This window comes from Ipomoea nil, unplaced genomic scaffold (assembly GCF_001879475.1).
Source record: "Ipomoea nil cultivar Tokyo-kokei standard unplaced genomic scaffold, Asagao_1.1 scaffold2159, whole genome shotgun sequence".
Classification (NCBI taxonomy): Eukaryota; Viridiplantae; Streptophyta; class Magnoliopsida; order Solanales; family Convolvulaceae; genus Ipomoea; species Ipomoea nil.
Window position 1 is genome coordinate 2625196 of NW_017618587.1, and position 19555 is coordinate 2644750.

At 34.3% G+C, this 19555-nt stretch overlaps 2 protein-coding genes across 3 annotated transcripts; both read right to left on the minus strand.

Moving 5' to 3' along the window:
* Positions 1 to 11: 11 nt before the first annotated feature.
* On the minus strand, positions 12 to 3471 carry LOC109149574 (ABSCISIC ACID-INSENSITIVE 5-like protein 5). 2 transcript variants are annotated; one of them, XM_019297404.1, is made up of 5 exons: positions 3148 to 3468; positions 1668 to 2897; positions 1036 to 1107; positions 881 to 910; positions 12 to 310 (listed from the first exon to the last, which is right to left on the minus strand). In XM_019297404.1, the coding sequence occupies exons 2-5, from the start codon at positions 2832 to 2834 to the stop codon at positions 233 to 235; spliced, it is 1347 nt and encodes a 448-aa protein (XP_019152949.1). In that variant the 5' UTR covers positions 2835 to 2897; positions 3148 to 3468; the 3' UTR covers positions 12 to 232. The 2 variants fall into 2 exon arrangements, 1 of the variants encoding a protein (XP_019152949.1); XR_002048970.1 differs by lacking the exon at positions 12 to 310 and adding an exon at positions 1335 to 1433 and having other exon boundaries at positions 891 to 910; positions 1668 to 3471.
* Positions 3472 to 11427: 7956 nt separating this feature from the next.
* Positions 11428 to 15209, minus strand: LOC109149655 (protein DCL, chloroplastic-like). The gene is made up of 4 exons (XM_019297557.1): positions 14666 to 15209; positions 13468 to 13582; positions 11932 to 12116; positions 11428 to 11658 (listed from the first exon to the last, which is right to left on the minus strand). The coding sequence occupies exons 1-3, from the start codon at positions 15052 to 15054 to the stop codon at positions 11934 to 11936; spliced, it is 687 nt and encodes a 228-aa protein (XP_019153102.1). The 5' UTR covers positions 15055 to 15209; the 3' UTR covers positions 11428 to 11658; positions 11932 to 11933.
* Between the last annotated feature and the right edge of the window lie 4346 nt (positions 15210 to 19555).

Genomic DNA, 19555 nt, shown 5'->3' on the forward strand with positions numbered 1-19555 from the left:
ACTATTTAGCCTGTCAACATAAGGAAAAACTAAACCGTAATCACTACGAAAGAGTATAGGTTTGATAATCAACTACACATTCTACTTTACTGCCTCTACTTGTGCATGATGATGCCTATTAAAATTTAAAATACATCTCAAAACTCAATCTAATCATCTAATTTACAGTGAGAATGCTCTGTTTCTATATGAGCAGCAACATACTATCTTGGTCATTATGCCTAACCCATTCTTACCATAAACCTGTCTGTGTACGTCTAAGGCATCGCCTTTTAGCTCCTTGTTGAATATTATTCATCATCTCTAGAGCCTGCAATCACCAAACACAATACTTTTAATACCCATTTTGACTTGCATAACACATGCACAATACGAAAATCTCCTTTCCCACAATAGGGGCATTCGAGTATTGGACACTGGAAATATCAGGGTGTCAGAATTGCAAGTGGTGGGATGAGAAAGACAATGTGTTACTGATGAAGATTTTCTATGATCTTTTGAATGAGGATGGATATCATTGGTAAATATTCACAACTGGAAAGAAAATAAATATGAGTCCCTGAACTATACTATAAACAATTATAGAATCTCAAATTTCTTATTTCATTTAAGAGTTTGGGGAAATTAGTTCATCTAGGATCACAGTATCATAAAAACGCATGCTATATTAGAAAACACTATAAAGAGATCTCTTCGTTACTTTAAACTAATGTTCATTTCAACTAGTTAATCTTCCCAAAACATCTTCTCTTATAATGATTTCAATGTAACAGGTGTTGCTCTAACATTGATGCAATTTACTTTTCAACTATACTTATGCTACAATATAACAACTCTGGCAGGTTTTAAAAGTGTGTAAGACTGTAAATCATGTTCATACCATATTTTTCTGCATTTCCATAATCTCAGTCTGCAGCAAAAAGAACATTTTCAGTTAGGTCAGTAAAGGGGAAATTAATGTCTCCATGCATGAGAGAACTGAGGGGAAGAAAACGAAAACAAAAACAAAAACAAAACCGAGGGTAAAATACTGACCTGTTTCTTCTGTAGTTCTTCGTTTTCTTCTTTTAGTTTTGCAACTTCTGCTTCTAATTCCATGGTGTAAGCCTGGTAAATATTAAAAAAAAAGAACTTTAGTAAATGCACAAAATTTACAAAAACGAGTTCTTGATCATATTTCTTTTCAATTCAAACAATGTAAAATAATGCCTTAGTTACTATGGCCTGTTGCAGTCTTGAAGACTATTGAAGAATGGTATTGGCAAAATTTCAATTCATGATGCTTTTCTCTTTTTGAAAAATGACATCTGTCCATAAAGCATGTACAATGTTACCTTTTCCTACAAATCAGAAGCTTAAAACTTCTCATGAATCTTAACCACTCAAACCCATTCACACAAGGCCATGTTACAGCATACACATTACCACCCATGCTGCACAAGGTATCCAAAAATGTGAGGAGTTTGGAGATGCACCAAGTCACAGATAACAAAAGCAAAACTTATATTAACTACCATAAAATTTACAAAGTGACAAGTAGTTGAATCTCGTCTTTCTATTTGTTATGGAAAATACAAGTGAATAAGATGAAGCAATCAACTGAGTATGTCTATGCATGAAATTAAGGTGCTTTGAAGTAGAGAATATTGTAAAATTTGTAACAGTACCTGCTTCCGAGCCCTTGATCTTGCAGCTGACTCTCTATTTTTGATCATTCTCCTCTGCCTTCTTTCAACAACCTTCTCAATCGCACTACATTTCCTGCCACGCAGACTGCCATTGAACACAAAAGGAACTGGTGACACGGAAGATGTATCACCGTTACTCTTTGCAAACCCATCTGACGAAACAGCAGGGGATCCTGTAGCAACACTAACCCCTCCAGCCCCCAAACCTACCATACCCATCCTACCACCATGCAATGCAGGGCTTTGAACAAAACCACCATTCATTACAGCATTACTACCATTCATCGCTGGATCAGAAGCTCCCACAGTCCCACCCCTTATTCCATTACTACCTAATGGGCTAGTTGTTGGGATTGCCATGGGAACAGCATATGGCAAAACAGGTTGCTTTGGGAATAGAGGTTGCTGGTGTTGTTTCTGCTGTGGTTGCTGCTGCAAGTGTGCTGTCCCAAGCTGAGGCTGGGCAGATCTGGCGCGGTTGACATTCAGTGGCATACTAGCAGGTTGGATTTCTAATACACTCCTACTTTCATTGGTCCTGCTACCCATCAATCCCGTGTTCTGTCCAGCTTGCTGAAATCCAAATCCAAGTCCAGAATTATTCAGAGTGTGCGTTAAATCGCCAAAAAGAGCAGCACTCTCAGCAGCAGCCTTTCCAGCCAACTGTGCCTCCTCTCTCACAACTCCTGCTCTAACCAAGAACTCCTCAAGCGTTATCTCCCCTAACGTCGGCTGCCTCTGAGGAATATTTGAGCTCCCAAGAGGAGCACTTCCATCCTTCCCAATATCATACACCTTAGACATATCCCTCCAGACCTCATCAACAGTCTTCTGGCTCAGAGTCCTTGGAAGTGTCAAGGACCCTTGTCTCTGCAGATACCCCCCAGGCCCAGGCACACCCCCTTCTTGTGCTCCACTGCTGGATCCCATGGTCGTCTGATTCTCCTCTGCGCTCCAAATATTCTTCAGCAACTCATCCATGTTCATTGACCCAAAATCCTTCCCAATCCCACCCATACTGCTCTGGAACTCATCAAAAGTTAATGAGTAGACTGAAGACTGCCTTGTTAGCCCAAAATTCCCCGGAAACCTTCCCCCACCACCACTTCCAGGCGGCTCATTACCGAAGTTCAAATTACTCCCCATTTCACTATCCTAACATAACAGCACACCAGGCTTATTTCCAAACCTCACACTGTACTCTTCAATCTTCACAATCACAAAACAAAGGCGGATTAATACTTGAATTCTCTGCTAAAACGTCTCTTTACACAAATAATTTATACATACACCACACGCAGACATCTACTAGATACATGCATGCTCACCAAGCCTACTCAGTCATACGTATGCCTATGCGTATACAATTATTATACTATACGAAACGGAGCAATAAAATTTTTTAAAAAATATATCAAATTCTACTCCATTTCAGTTCATTTGCAAACATCCATCTCACATTTTCCTCCTCCCGCACAAATTCCAGAATACGAACTCTACGCAAAATTCATACATGCAGATACATAGCCTTCCAGTCTAAAACCAAAAACAAAAAACTCTTAAAACATTAGGCGATTTCAAGTTTCAACAATTACATGACAGATAAAACTCCACCGGACGACAATCCAAACAAAACAAAAACACGAAAAAAAACTCAAAAACTAAGACGTAAAATTGAAGAAAAACGTCCAAAATTTAGCAGAAGCGAAGACAGTGCAGAAATATCAAGCTAACAGCATAGAACAAACTTAATCATTGGCCAATTATCTATAAACAGAAAGCATATTACTGTATTCAGCAGAAAATTTACATCGAAAACAGAAAGCTAGAAGAAATTTGTTTATACATTGATTTTTACCTTTTTTCTTTTAGATTTTCTTTTTTCTCCTTTTTTTTTTTTTTTTGAATTTTTTGTTTTTTTTTCTTTTCCTCTCTCCTCCTCAGATGTTTGCTGCTGCTATACGGCTCTGCGTATGGGAACTTCTAGGCTACAAGTGTCTTACGGCGACATTTTATTTTAGGCCCATCTTTCTATTATTATATATATAAAAAGCGAATTAAATAATGGGGTTATGGGGCCCATAGCAATGAGACGTGGGCCAATCAGGGTGGAGTAGGAGACTTCGGTGCGCTGGAAAGCCAATGATAACGAGCTAGGTGGGAGGATCCGGACCGCCCACGTGCTCCCGGAATGGACGGTGGAGATGCATCTTTGTTTTTAATCAGATTGGTGGAATGTGACCCGGCATAAGTACGCCCACGACTAACCACTAACCACTGTAGTGGGTTGCGCATTGGTATTTGAAATATAATTGAATTGATTCGAGTCGCCAAAGATCTTGTGGTTGAACGGCATAGTTGTGGTTCGAGAGGTCTCAAGTCTGAATATTACGAGTTTGAAATTTGGTTTGATTTGAAATTTAACTAAGTTTAATAAAGATTTTTTTTTATTATTATTTTTATTTTATAGTTTGAACTCGAGGTCTCGAAATCTGAGATACGAATTTGGAATGAGTTGCCATCATAAAGTTTAATTTGAAATTGAGAAAAATTTTAATTCAAGATTTTTTATCATGACACACACGAACCATTTACTAACTATCACAAGCTTTTGGGTTAAATGGCTTACATTTTTATTTGTTCAAGTTTGGTACGAAAATGTAAGGATTGTTTCTTTCAAGTTATATTGTTTATAAATTTCACATCAAGTAAGTTCACATTTAGTTATATCCATGTCAAAATGAAAAAAAAAAAAATCAAATTAATCACGGAATTATACACAAAAGTGCAATTAGATCATTTAATTTAAAAAGTGCACTAGATGCCTAAACTGTCTAAAAGTATGTAAGTTGACCAAATTTGATTTGTTCATCAAGTCACCGCTAATATAACGGTCATTCTATTAAAAATTTATTATTATTTATTTATTTATTTATTTATTTTTTATAAAAAAGTTAGATGGTCAATTCCCTTTTTGTGTGTAGTTTGGTAGCTAATTTGAACATTTTTCCTATAAAAGTCAATCTTTTCATAAATTTTACTTTGATGGTCGTCGCATCGTGTAAAGTTCAAATTCTACCAAGGACTAAAAAATGATTTGACTTTGTTGTGAAAATAATGTATTATAATTTGATGACAGACACATCCCGTAATTTACTTCTTCCCATTGTCTTCATAGTAGAAGCGGTACGAGACTATTAAATTTGAAATTAAAACTTAAAAATTAATTTTTTGATTGTATAGTTTTATAAGCTGCTAGTTTATCAACAGTTTCAATCAATTTTTATTAAAGTAGGGAAGACTTTGTATGTGAACATACAAGACATTATGTATGTATGCTACACAAGCCATTAACGGCGGAATTTGAGCATTCAATTCGGGACGGCTACTCAAACGGCGATGGGATCAGTGTGAAACAGTTGGGTCTTATACAGAAACCTGGCCACATATTATTATTATTATTTGGAATAAAGGCGCTAGGTACTAGGGAGATTTAGGCAACTTACGGTCCACAGATGTCTGGACCACGGTCCAAAACGACGTTATTGAATTTTATGAGTAGAATAATGTATAATATGTGTTAGAATAATGAAATTTCTAGAATAAAAAAATATATTTTAATTTATAAGTTAGAATAATTTACACCTTAGAATAATGTATCTTATGAGTTATAAAAATGTATAAGGTCGCGTGAAAAAACTCATGGCCTGTTTGGTTGGGCGTAATTTGACTGTAGTTGAATTGCAATTCAGTGGAAGCCAAAATTATGCCGTTTGGTTGGAGGGAATTGCAATTCCCTCCTTTTGCTAAATTACAATTCATGGGCACCCCCTATGAATTGCAATTCGGTGGTTGTGGAAAAGGAAAAAGGGATGAAATGACAAAAGTACCCTTAATTATTACTACTATTATTATTACACAATGACATTTTAGTCTTTATGTCATTTCTTTCATTCTTTACCAAATAATTCTATTCATCCCTACCAAACAATGTAATTTGAATTCCTATTTTATTCACATCTTATTCTTTTCCTACCGAATTGTAATTCATTTTCACCCTAATTCCTTACTTCCAACCAAACGCCCTGTCAAAATATTGGCCATGTTTGGTAAAAAATTGGCCTATAGGCCAATTTTGGCTTATTTGACCACTATTAATTGTTTGATTTAGTTAAAATATCAATATAAACGTTTGGTTAATTAGCTTTTTGCAACTCCAAAAGGCTAAAATTAAAAAAGCTACTCCTAGCAACTTTTTCAATTAGCTTTTTGAGAAAAGAAATTATACCAAACAGCTATCAGCTAACAGCTAATTTACCAAACACTTTTCTACAATTAGCTAATATTATCAACTATTTATACCCTCTAATTAACACAAATCAACTAACAGCAAACAGCTATCAGCTAACAGCCGTTTTACCAAACAGGGCCATAGTCTTTTTAGTGTGTGGACCATCACGGTCCACGCAATAAGTATTGGTAGATTTAACAGCCGCCAAACCTAATTTAGTATGCTTGAGTATTTATTGCGTTAATTTAATCAATTTTATTTTATTAAATGCAGCAATTATTGCCACTTTCTATTTTTAGTATACACCATATTTACATGTGGTATTAATAACAAAATTCTTATTTTTAACTTAATACAAACATTAAAAATCATTTATAATATTTTCTTGTATATTCTTTGAGATTTTTATTAAATTTTAAGTATTCACTTCATACAATGTGAAATATTCATCAACGAAAATATTGTTATAAATCATCAGTGATTACGGTTGAAACACAAAAATGAGAAATTAAAGTTGAACTTATAAAGATTAAGCATGTTAATTATGTTATACAAAAAATGAAGTTGACTTAAATGATTATACATCAAAAAATTAGGAAAAAAAAAAAATAAACATAATAGCTTGACTATACTACATATGTTCATATTTGACAGTGATGGGTAGCAACCTGACTAGTCAGATGGGAATGCTATCTACTTCAAGGCATTGATCAATATATTTGATAAAATTTTGAAATTAAAATCCCATTTCTTTCTAGAAGCATTTAAAAACCTTATAACGTTTGGAGTGACAAGAAAACTAAAGTTATTATATCCGATGATGAATACTGGATAAACCTTTCAGGTATAAGAGCATCCGCATCAGTTTGGGAGAATGTAAGAGTGATTATGAAAGAGAATGTGGGAGGGGAGAGAAAAAAAAAACAAAATTAATTTAAAAATAAATAAAAATTAATTAATGAATCATGTCAGGCGCGCCAGGCGTGACAGTTGCTGTGCGTGAAACGCGTATAGCAACTGCAACAACTTCATTAATTTCTTTTTCTTGGGAAGAGAAATAACCCAACCATATCAGGTGTTCCCCACTTCTTCTCTCTCTTGGTTCTCTCTCTTCCACCATGGCATTTTGGTCTCAAAAGAAGTGAATTCTTCTCCATTTCTCCTCTGATGGGGTTGTTCTAAGAATTATGTTCTATCCACGAGTTATGTCTTTCGGGGCAAAAATTTAAAACTTTTCCAAATTTCAATGTCAAAGTAGAAATGGTAAAACCGGCCAAAAAGAGGGCTAATCACTTCGTTGAAACATCAAGTCAATGGGTATGACTCTAATGTTGGCATTGCCTTACTTCTTTGGTAGAATTTTATCTTGCCGTTACCGACCAAGCATTATAGATAAGGTGAGCGTTCAAGGACACTTTACGGCTAGCAAGTACTCCAAGTAGGAACCCAAGGCAGAAGAGCAAAGTCAAATGTGAAACCAGATTTTGTTCAATACATATAACTAATGACTTTAGGGATAAGATTATACACTATCTTTTAATTTTTCTCTCTCATCATTTTTAAAATATTACTCCGTAAATAACATTTAATAGATTTTTTTCTAAACTTAAAGACCCTGATTGATAAAATAATTAGCTTATAGTCAATTTTGATTTATTTGACTACTATTAATTATTTGACATTATTAAAAATTAATATAAGTGTTTAATTAATTAGTTTTTTGTAATTTCAAAATGCTAAAATTTAAAAAGCTGTTCAAAACAACTTTTTCAATTAATTTTTTGAGAAAAGAAATTATACCAAATAGCTATCAGCTAACAACTAATTTACGAAACACCTTTCTACAATCGGCTAATGTTATCAACTAGTTATACCCTCTAAATTTAGTAACATGTTTGAAATTCTCAAACACACATTTAGGGTATATATGTTTGGTTCATGGGTTTACACACTAGGAATGTGAATCAAAATCATAGTTAGTGTTTGATTGACAACTTTTTAAAACACAACTATGTGAGTTGATTACATATTCAATTACAAATCTCATTTCCTAATTAAAAAATGGTATCATTTCATCTTATTAATAATCTAATTTTTAAACTTGGATTAGTACTTTTAGAAATTTGTTTTGACTTTTTTTTTTTTTTTGGGTTCATATTGATATTTTGGATGTCATTATATTATGATCAATTGTCTTAATTTTTTGTTTTTCTATTTTGTAAACCTTTATTCCCATTATAGGGTCATACACAACCAAACATCAATATTGGTAATTATTACAATTCCACCCTACTACCAAACATGCAAAATATTTTTACCAAAACTCATTATCATTACTAAGGGTGTGTTTGGTTCGCACATGGGGATCGGAATCGGAATAGGCATCAAACGCTTGGTAATTGTAGTATATTTTGGTGAAAGTATTTTGCATGTTTGGTAGTAGGGTGGGATGTGAATGATTATCAATATTGCTGTTTGATTATGTATGAAGAGTAATAATAGAATGAAACTCTTATTTATTAGGAAATAAATTTTTCAATTAAGGGAATAATCAAAACTCATAGTAATGTTCTCAAAACCTGTCAACAAAACAATAATAATGACTTTGATACTCATTCTTAATAATTAAACCTGTCAACCAAACACACCCTAAATATTCAATTCTTATTCCAATTTCGATCATGTGCGAACCAAACGCACCCTTAATATAATATCCAACATTAACTGCTGTCAAATTTGCAATCCCACATTCCCACTATTTTTACTTGAGGTAATCTATATTTGGCATTGGGGTCATGGTTGAATGACCTAACAAGAATGGTTAAAAAGAGAAGAGAGACAGTTTCGCATCATCTATCCTGCATTGAGGATTGCTTTAGTGGGGAAGATCTTATCCAGCCTATGGGGCAACTACAACTATGCAAAAAGACAAAATGCCACTTATCTGTCAGTCCCTTTCTCAATGTCTTTATCCCATGTATAAGCTAAATACCACTTTTTATTTTTTGAACTACAACCATACATCACAATAATTGGTGTTGCAAAACTTCTCCTTCAAGTGATTTTTTTTTTCAAAATTTCTTTTATAATCCAGGATTCTCCGTTGCAAGCTCATAAAAGGATAAATCGAGTCAATTTAAAGTGAGGTATCCTTAGCATGCCATAACTACATGAGGCACCTTTAAATCTGTATCATACTCGGACTAATTCTCGTTCGCACCGGATCAGCCTAATTAAGGGACAAAGTGCTGGACAGCTTGGATTTTCCATACGAGAGGGGGTTTAAACTCTCAATCTCTCTTAAAGGATAAGAGTGCACGGTCACTCACGCCAACCAAACTGGTTAAATAAGTGTTTAAAATTAATTATAGTTGTTTGTGCCCATAAATTATATTAATGTTGATACAATGCACAGTTCAATATCATCACTGGGCCTATCCAATTCACCTACCAACTAAAGCTATGCAAACACGTGGAAGGCATTTAAGTATGGCACGAGTTAAAGCGATGGAGTACAAAATATTATCTTATTAGAGGCATCTTTTGAAGTTCATAAGTCCTAAATATGTAATAGGTGTCCAATTTTTTTAGTTCAGATAACTCATATGACTAGTCCTATTTTTGGACACTGTCATGTGCTCAATTGTCCTTTCCAAGACAAAGCAGCAACAATGGTGGTGGTGAATTGGTGATCCTGCTTTTCTGGAGGCCAAAAGGTCACCCAAATTTGTGCCTTCCTACTCCCCATATTTTATTATTAAAGGAAATATAAACTATTATGAGAAAGATTTTTATGTTTCATTGTAAAAATTTAGAAAAAGATATTATTTTTGCCATTTGATATGTTTTATTTTTATTTTCACCTTTTCATTTTTAGGAGAGATGTAATGAAGAATTTTCTAAAGTATTATTATTGTAATATTTATTATAAAGTATTTATAAAATGTTTGGTTCAAAGTATCTCATATAATTTCAAGAATCTAAATATTGTAATATTATATTTCCTACCAAGACTATGTGGTCTAATGGTACCTGGGTTGGACTTTCATTACATTCCCTTGTTTAGTTCACAAGGGTTTAATGTCACTGTAAGGGCAACCTCAATGAAGGATTTTTCACTTTTTTTTGGGTGAGTTTTTGAAGATTTGTTGTTAATTTGGAGAAGAGAGAATAGAGGAAAAAGAGTGAGTAGTACCGCAAAATCTTGAGTTTTTTTTTTTTTAATCGAAAATGAGAGACAAAAAAAAAAAACACACACATTTATGCTACTTGTGTGTCCAAAGGGCGCTTGTTTTTTGCGCACCCACGAGACATGTCAAAGATGTTGCAAATTGACGACTATTTTTACTTTTATTGGTTTTTATCATTTCTTTTTTTAAGGTTGCAAAATCACCTGACAAAAAAAATTGTAAAAATCGCGAATCATTGAAATTGTTCTTAGAGATTCTTAAACTTTATTTTTAGTTATTTTTGTTAAATGAAAATCATGTTTTATTCATATTCTAAGTTATTTGAGATTTTCAAAAATGGTTACGGTTACCTCAAAATCTCTTAAACCAAACAACCATATTTTTTATTCTTTTGTTTTAGGTTACCTACAAACTTAGTAATTCCACTATCTTTTTCTTTGCGTGTCAAAACTAGTACCATTAAATATTTTTTTAAGAGATGTCTCTACAGCATTGGTTAGCATATAACTCTAGTATACTAATGTTTATGGATATGACAATCCCTTCGAGTCTTAATATAATGAATATTGAATGTGATAAGTGATAAGCCTTTAGTTAAAGCTAATGAATATTAAATATTCGAATTCAATAATTAATTAATGAACGCTCATGATGATATAACCTGCGTCGGCCGTGGCGGCTCATCAGAGTGGGTGCGTGTCTGAATATAGAGCTCAGCTTGCACCACCGCTAGATAATGGTGGTCACTCATGCTGGAACCACTTTCATCACGTACTTATCTCGAATTAAATTTCATCACTTTTGACTTTAAGCAGTCATCACTTTCGTTACGCTAACGTTGCTACAGTGAATACATTAATTATGCGGCATCCATTGTATGTCAAGTGTCAACTCTATATAGGCAAGGGGGAAAGGGCAAATTATTCCGTGCACCCAGATCCATCTTGTAAGGTGAATTCGAATCTAAAGTATACAATTTACATACTGAATGTTCATAATTTATATATTGAATATTCACAATTTTGTAAAAGGTAAATTGTGAAGAACATTTAGTATGTAAATTATGAGCATTAAGTATGTAAATTGTGAACATTCAGTAGGTAAATTGTGTATTTTAGATCCGGGTGCATGATATAACTATTGAAGGAAAGTTATAATACCTGGAATTCAATTAGGAACTGTCAATACGTACGGACAGCTCAATTAGTTATTGAGCGATAAATTATGGACAAGGGCGAGTAATCTAGAAACTCCAAAATAGAGGAAACATCATGTAACTGCAATTCAAGACACAGAGAATCTTTAAACAAGGAAATATTGACAGCCTAATTCTTGCTGGAAAATGGTAAAGAAATAAGAGAATAAGCACTCAATATCAATGCTTATTTCAGGAGATTGCTATCTTCTAAGTTCTAACACTATTACTTAGCCCATGAAGCAACTGTATCGACAGTGCTGTAATCACGTGCAGAAAGTCCAAACACGATCTCTGACAAATAAGAACTTTTATCAGAGAAGTTAGAAAAACAAATGTGAGATAACAGCCAATGTCGGAATTCTTGTTTTTTGTGCAAGAAAGAGGCTATAGGCATTTTAAGTAATCATACAACTTGTATTTTAATTACAGAACAAAGGGTTAACAATTTTCTTACAGTATTAATACAACAATTTCTATTGTATCCTTTAAATTGTTGGTTGCTCCTTAAGAATAGGTGAAAACGCCTCTCTTCATAATATGTGGTATGAGTACAAGTTCTTATACCTTCAATCATGCCTAAACTTGTGACGTCTCCGAAAGTGCCTAAGAATGAAGCTGTCAGCATAGAGTGGGTAGTTTTTCCTGATCAAAGCCTTTATACACTTCTGATAAGAGAAGTCAACCGATTCTCCATCCTTTCGAACTATGAATAAGCATCTTGAGTTTCCAAAAATGGTGTGGTATCCTATCTGTTTATCAAAACCAAAACACTTACAGCATTTAGCAATTCAATTCAAGAGAGTGATTTCACAAGTCTCTCTCACAACTCACAAGAGGTTAATATAAAGCAGCCTAAGCCTTCAAACAAATAGAGCTAATTCAAACAAGAAGCTTCATAAGTCATGGAAATAGGTTATGTAATCTTTTATATAGTTTCTTTTAATAGGGGTTCTAAGTTATACGTAGGAGTACGGGCATTCAATTTTATCCTTGTAGTAAGCTAAGCCCCTTCCTAGGCAATTGATCTAGGTTTTGATCTCATCTCCTATTCTCCTCCCACCATGTACCAGAGAAATTTTGTAGCTAGCTGTATGTGTCCAAGCAAGCCTACCATAGCTACTAAAATTTCATAGATTAACAAATAGTCTATATTATATTTATAAGTACCTTACAGTTATTTCCTTTTTTTATTTTTTTGTAAAACTACCATTCAGTTAAATTTTGTTATACCCTTTGATTTTGTTAATTAATTACTAACTGCACAGCATTAGAGAATAAATTTATGTTCCAGTAAAACTAATTACTTAATAAATTACGATTATGAATACAATTAATAATAATAAAATAAAATAAAATAAATTTTCAAAAAGCCTGGCCCTTACCAATTTCTAGACGATACAGCAATTGCACTCATTTTTATAAAAACTGGTAAACCAACAATCTGAGGCTTTTGTATGGTATACCAAAATAAAGTATTTCAATCCTTTCTAATTTATTTTAATTAAGGAAATGAAATGTCAAGCAATTTTAAATAAAATTGAAAAGATAAATATTATATTATATTATCTAACTTATTTTCACTTGTATGAATTTACGTATTTAAAAATGTCCCATCAGTACAAATATCACATGGAAGCATTGGGGATGTAATCCATATACCTGCCCTTTACCACATAAAATAGCAATTTCATATGCCTGAACTAACATTTAAAATATATTAGTATTGCACCAATGAGCAGTCCAAATCCCCAAACTCCAAAACAAGCAACCGAGATTTTCCTCTAGATCATCGAGCCCTATTAAGAGCTTGTAATGCAAATACAGTTTCACTATGATGTGAACAATGGTGGTCAGTAAATCTCTAGCAGTCACTTCCTCTTTTAGTCCCCCTTTTTCTAATTGCACACTGATCATACTAATAGCAAAGACATACATCTAAATGAGAGATAATGATAAAGCATGTTTCTAAACATAATTGAATAATATTGAATAACAAAACACGGACATGCTTCTAGCAAATATAAATAAAAATAGTAAATGGAAAAGCAATAGGTAGGCAGAAATATTGAATTGGGAAGATGGGAAAATGATGCTACATACCGTAATATAATCAACACCACATCCAATCTTCATTTCATACTCTGGATGGTGTGGAAGAATCCTTTCTAGAATAGTACTCTCATGTTTGGGGCTTAGTCTATCACCAGCTTCATACCTGCAAAAAGTAAATCCAGTAAACAAAATTGCCTTCAATGCCACTAGTACAGTAGTAGTACCTTACTCATTTTAAGACATGTAAAAGCAGGCAGGATTAACCAAGTGAATAGAACAACTATTCTTTGCCGAAGGTGCTATAACCAACTCCGTTCACATCATTGTGCTCACTGGTCCGCACAATGAAACAGCTAATGAGATTCTACCCAAAGTGTGTCTATTGCAGGTTGATAATTATTTCTAGACTCTATTGAGAATTTTTGGATCCTCCCCTATCGAGATAAAGCCCTTGGTATTTTAATAATATATAAATAAAAATCCACTCAAAAGAAAGAACAGAGTTGAAATGGTGAGTTCAATTACTAGGAATCCTTCTTTGAATGAGGCATCACTTGTTGTCTCAAAGAAAACGAAAGATGCTAGTGACTGAGCCTTGCAGCAAGGTGGGTATAGCTTACTTATGGCATGATAGTGAAGTATATATATGATATGAAGAGCAAAGAAGAAGTGAAAAACTTCTTCGGAGATCCCATGTTTTCAAAATGAAGCTGGACACATGAATTAGACAGAAAAGACCTAGCATTCAAATGAAAAAGAAATACTAATACTACATATAAAAGAATGGAAAGAGCGATGCAAACTCTTATACAGACACACATTCAAAAATCCTGCTAACATTATCTATTATGTTCTGGACTTCTGGTATCATATTATGCAATGAATCCTGAATAGGCATAGATGATAGTTTTCACATTTTATTAGCCTCACTGTGGAGGCAACCTAAAGAAGCTGCTTCATAACTCATTGCAGTTCCAGCTGTTTTCACATTCTACACACTTCAAAGGTTAAACAGATAGAACATTAGTTTCTCCTTAACAAGTGAATTCAAATTCACAGCTGCTCCCCTTCCTCAATTATCTAAATCACTCATTTGGGGAAGGAGGGGGATTCAGTGGAGCTCACACTCGATTGCAACTAATTCATTCTCATATAGTTCTATCCGCACCGCATGTTTGAATAACTGTAAATATCGCAATTGAGATTGAAATACATAAAACGATGCAACAAAAAATAGCAAACTCACTTTCCAGAATGGAGAATCATCCTAACAAGTCCGACAAGCGGAGCCGTTTCCTCCAAAATCACGTCCTCCCAATCAACCCACCCATCTTCACTCTTTCTCTCCCCCTCATTGTCGGATTCCTCCTCAGCAGACTCCTCCTCCGCGGCGGTGTCCAATAACGGCTCAATCACCGGCCTCCTCAACAGCTCCGAGCTGTAAGCGTCCCGACTGCTCCGATTCCCACCGCCTTCGGCGCCAATCTTTAGCCCCGCCGCGAACGGACGGAACTGAAAGTGGCTCCAGCAAGGGGACGAGAAAGAAGCCGGTGGAAGTAACGGATGACAAGAGGTAAGGTTACCATGGAGGAAATCAACTTGCAGTGAACTCGCTGGAGAACAAACTGAAACCATTTCAGTATAAATCAATATAGTTGGAAACAAAATTCCTAATAATTCTACTATTCTTCTTCGCAATTCATTGATTCAGCATGTCAATGGTTTCTGTTCCCCTTCGGTTCTGTGACAACCAATCAGTGTTCATTTCATGGATGCTTTACCCGGAGAAGAAGATAAAACACTACACTGAACAAAAAAATAAAAAAGAGCTTTTATTGGGCGGGCTGGGTTTTCAGAAAAGGTATGGGCCATGGCCCGTGGGATGAATCCGGGTTTCCTTTTTATCGGGACTCGGGAGTTATATGCACTACAGGCCCAAGTATAGGCTGGATAAAGCAGGAATAGTTATGCTGTGCATCTGTATGCAGATGCAAAAACGACGTCGTTTTATTAAAAACACGCGTTTCCCCTTTAAAAAAAAAAATTCAGGTTCGATTCCTAGTAACAACATTACTTTGTTCATTCATTATGAAATTTTAGTTCATGGATTATGGAATTATAGTTCATCGATTATGGAACTATAGTTCATCGATTCTGGAATTATAGTTCATCGATTCTGGAATTTTAGTTCATAGATTATGGAATTTTAGTTCATTCATTCTGAAAATTTTAGTTCATAGATTAGATTATGGAATTATAGTTCATAGATTATGGAATTATAGTTCATCGATTATAGAATTATAGTTCATCGATTATGGAATTATAGTTTCGAACCTAATTTTTTTTTTTTAAGGGGAGACGCGCGTTTTATAAAAACGACGTCGTTTTTGCATCCGTATGCACCATGCTTGGTGCATACGGATGCACAGCATAATTTGCCATAAAGCAGTATCAATTTCATATTTGGGTCGAACAGTACTAGTGAAGTCTGAAAACCGCAAATTATGTCCTGGAAACGTGTTCACCATTCATGGTGAACACGGGTCTAAACAGTGTTATTTTTATAGGAAAAAAATTTTAATTAATGTGCTGTTAACGGTGCGCGTTTGTTCAGATTATAAATTTTCTGTTATGAAATTATAAATGTACTGTAAATTCATAATCTCATAACAGAAAATTCATAATCGCATAAAAGAAAAACATTTATTAAAATATAAATTTTTTGTTATGAGATTATGAATTTACAGTTATGTAATTATGAATTTTCTGTAAATTCATAATCTCATAACAAAAAATTCATAATTTCATAACAGAAAATTCATAATCGCATACCAGAAAATCCATAATCTCATAATAGAAAATTCATAATTTCATAACAGAAAATTCATAATCTCATAAAAGAAGATTTATAATTTCATAACTGCACATTCATAAATCCATGCATGCACATTCATAATTTATGAATGTTGAAGAAACTTGCGCGAAGAGGAAGTGAAACCGCGAAATGTGAAAATGAAGAAGAAAAGCCGTGCGGTTAATTAAGAAAAAAAAAAAAGAAAGAAGAAGTTAACGGTGCACCGTTACCGTTGGGACCGGATGGTGAACACGGTTCCATGGCATAACGATTGTCTGCAAACAATAATGGCTGTAACTCTTGGGGGGTTGTTATGTTGTGCAACTGTGTGCACCATGCACGGTGCATACGGGTCTAGATTCATAATTTTTATACTATAGATTCATAAAATTTATACTGTAGATTCATAATTTTTTCATAAAATAAACTAAACACATCAAATTTTTCAAAATGCAACCAAACACAGAAAAGTAAAATATTTTCTTAAAAATAACTCATTTTTCAAAAAATATTTTTCAGAAATTATTTTCCTGCTTTACAAACGGACCCTAATATCACAAACGAGTGTCAATGTGTCATGCAAATCACACCTCTGCATGCCTTTATATAATTGTTGCAAGATTTCTCGTATATTAATATATTTTATAGCTCACTACTTAATTAAAATATACCGCATTCACGTAGCACTCTCCAAGCAATAAATACTTGTTTAACCAAATTGTCAAGAATGCAATCTTAATATGACATCAATCAAATCACAAATTAATTTCGACTCATGACCCTGCGTGCCAAACCTGGGTGTACCGCCCGTGCAAGGTGCAATTGTACTCTTGTTCGTCTGCCGGTGCCGATAAGACTGAAGTATGACCTTTGAATGCCGAACGGGGCACCCGTGGTTTTCCGGCTGGGCCACGTGCCGGTGAACGTAAAGGATCAAAGAAGCATTTCTGCGGTGCCAAACACGCCCATAATAAAACTTCGTATGTCGTGTATCCTCTCTCGGTGGCAAGACTCACATGTGCATGTTACAAATTAAATGCTATTGAGTGTCCGAATCTCTGTAAGTAATTGCTTTGATTTTTCTTTTTTTTCCCTGTTCGCATCATATTGATATCCGCATTTTGTAAGTGAAATTAATCAAATTGAATTTTAGTTGAGGCTTATTTGAGGATAGCTCTCTCAAATGCGTTGTTGTATATACATGGCTCTAGATTCATCAAGTAAATAACTTAGGATTGTGATTGAATCGAAGTGATTCATACATCCTTAATTAAATGTCAAAGGTTCGATCTTTTAATTTTAGATAAATCTCCAAACCAGTTGTCACACTCAATAAAAGTGCATACAAGGGGATTAATCACTTGGGCTACACTCTAAAAAAGATTCTGGAAATGTTGCATAATAGACTACTATGACACATTGTTCTTTTTTTTTTTTTTGGATGACGAGAGAACCCTGCAACCATTGTTTGATGGTGTACATTAAAGCAGCCTAAGTTGTCAATAACTGATCGGATCATAAAACCAAAAAAGTTAATACGTCGTTCTTATTGGGAGTCGAAATTGAAACATTGTAGTTACCAAACAAACAACTAATTATTATCAACATTTATCTCATATTTATTTAAAGTACGCATGCATATCTCTGATATGGACGTGTTATTTATGACCAATTTGTTTATAAATTATTACGATCAATTTGTTTATATAAATTATTGTTTACTAAAGTATTACGATCAATTTGTTTATAATAATATTTTTTTTTAATCCAAAGGAAGAGTGATATCCATATATTTACAAATTAGTTGACACATATTTCACTTTCAATGATTGAATGAAAATATCAGTGATTGAATAAAATAGATGTAAATCGAAAAAAGTACAAACATTAACATCCTAAATCCAACCATCCGACACCAATATATCTTCCATCCACTCGTTGTCACGACTCAAACATTCAGTGAACCTCCAGATACATGAGGTGGTCCTCCATACCTCAAATACGAACGGTAATGTCATCTGTCGACCGAAATGTTGGCCGGGGAAATGCACACATCTACTAATATTATCGTTTCATGGGTGCATTATTCGAGTCGTGGATCGCGCGCGTGCAGCTTCCCCCGACCGCCGCTACAAACTTTGGCCGCACGTGTTCATGTGGCATGCCAGATCCCGTTGAATGAATTGAAAGGCGCAAGCTCACACCCAAATAATGATGCCATTTCCACTGCTCGTGGTGGATCTCTTGTTATTAGTTGTTACAACGTTGTAAGATTTGGGCAGCCGACGAATTTAAGTCTAATCGGTGATGATATGATGTGGCCTTTTAATAATTGGTGAGATTTAACCAATTGAATAAATAAATTAAACCCAAAAAGCAGATTAGAAATGCAACTGACACGACGAACTTCAAACCAAATCTTAATAATCAAATAGGCATAATTATCCGGATTGAATCCATATTAGTTCGTAGGTCATCCACATTTATGGATATTGCACATTTTCTAAGAAAAAAGAAGCTAAGTTGACAGAGATAAGCAAAAAAGAGAGTCTTGGGGTTCCTCTGCAAGAGAGGAAATAATGACAGAAAAGTGGATCTCATTGAAAAAATGAGGTCAGTCGCATCATACGCTTGTGCGTGTCAGTGCGCCCAGCGGGCACGTGCAGTGCACGCTCAGATGGAGAGGTACTTAAAGAAATAAAATCAAGGAGTATTATGTTTGGACTTCTCTTTAGCTACGAGATTTTGATACAATCATCCAACAATAAATAAAGAGGTCAACCCATAAGACACTCTAGGATGTCAGATGGAGGCCCACACAATAAAATTAACAAATCTATTATGCTCTTAAGGAACATTATTCACGTGGACTTACCGGTTTCGGCATAGCTATGCATTACATTCCTCCACTAAATTAACTATATATGGGACATCTAGGCATTTCATCCACGTAAATAATTAACACTTGTTGTGCATTACTTTGAACCAAAATAATAAATTTGTTTTTCATATGATCTAAGCTAATTTGTCACCAAAATCTTCACTATCTAACATTCTAATAATCTAATGTGACAATATATGATACTCCGTATATATTTGATTAATATGTAAATTCATTTTTGTAACGCGGGTCGGGAGTCAACTAATTCATGATAACGAATTACTAAAAAGAAATTTATTACTATGTTAGATGATAAAAGATTTTGGTGAAAAAAGTTGGTTGATGTATACTTACCTTTATGCACATATTAACATATACTTGATGAGATGAGACAATTTGGG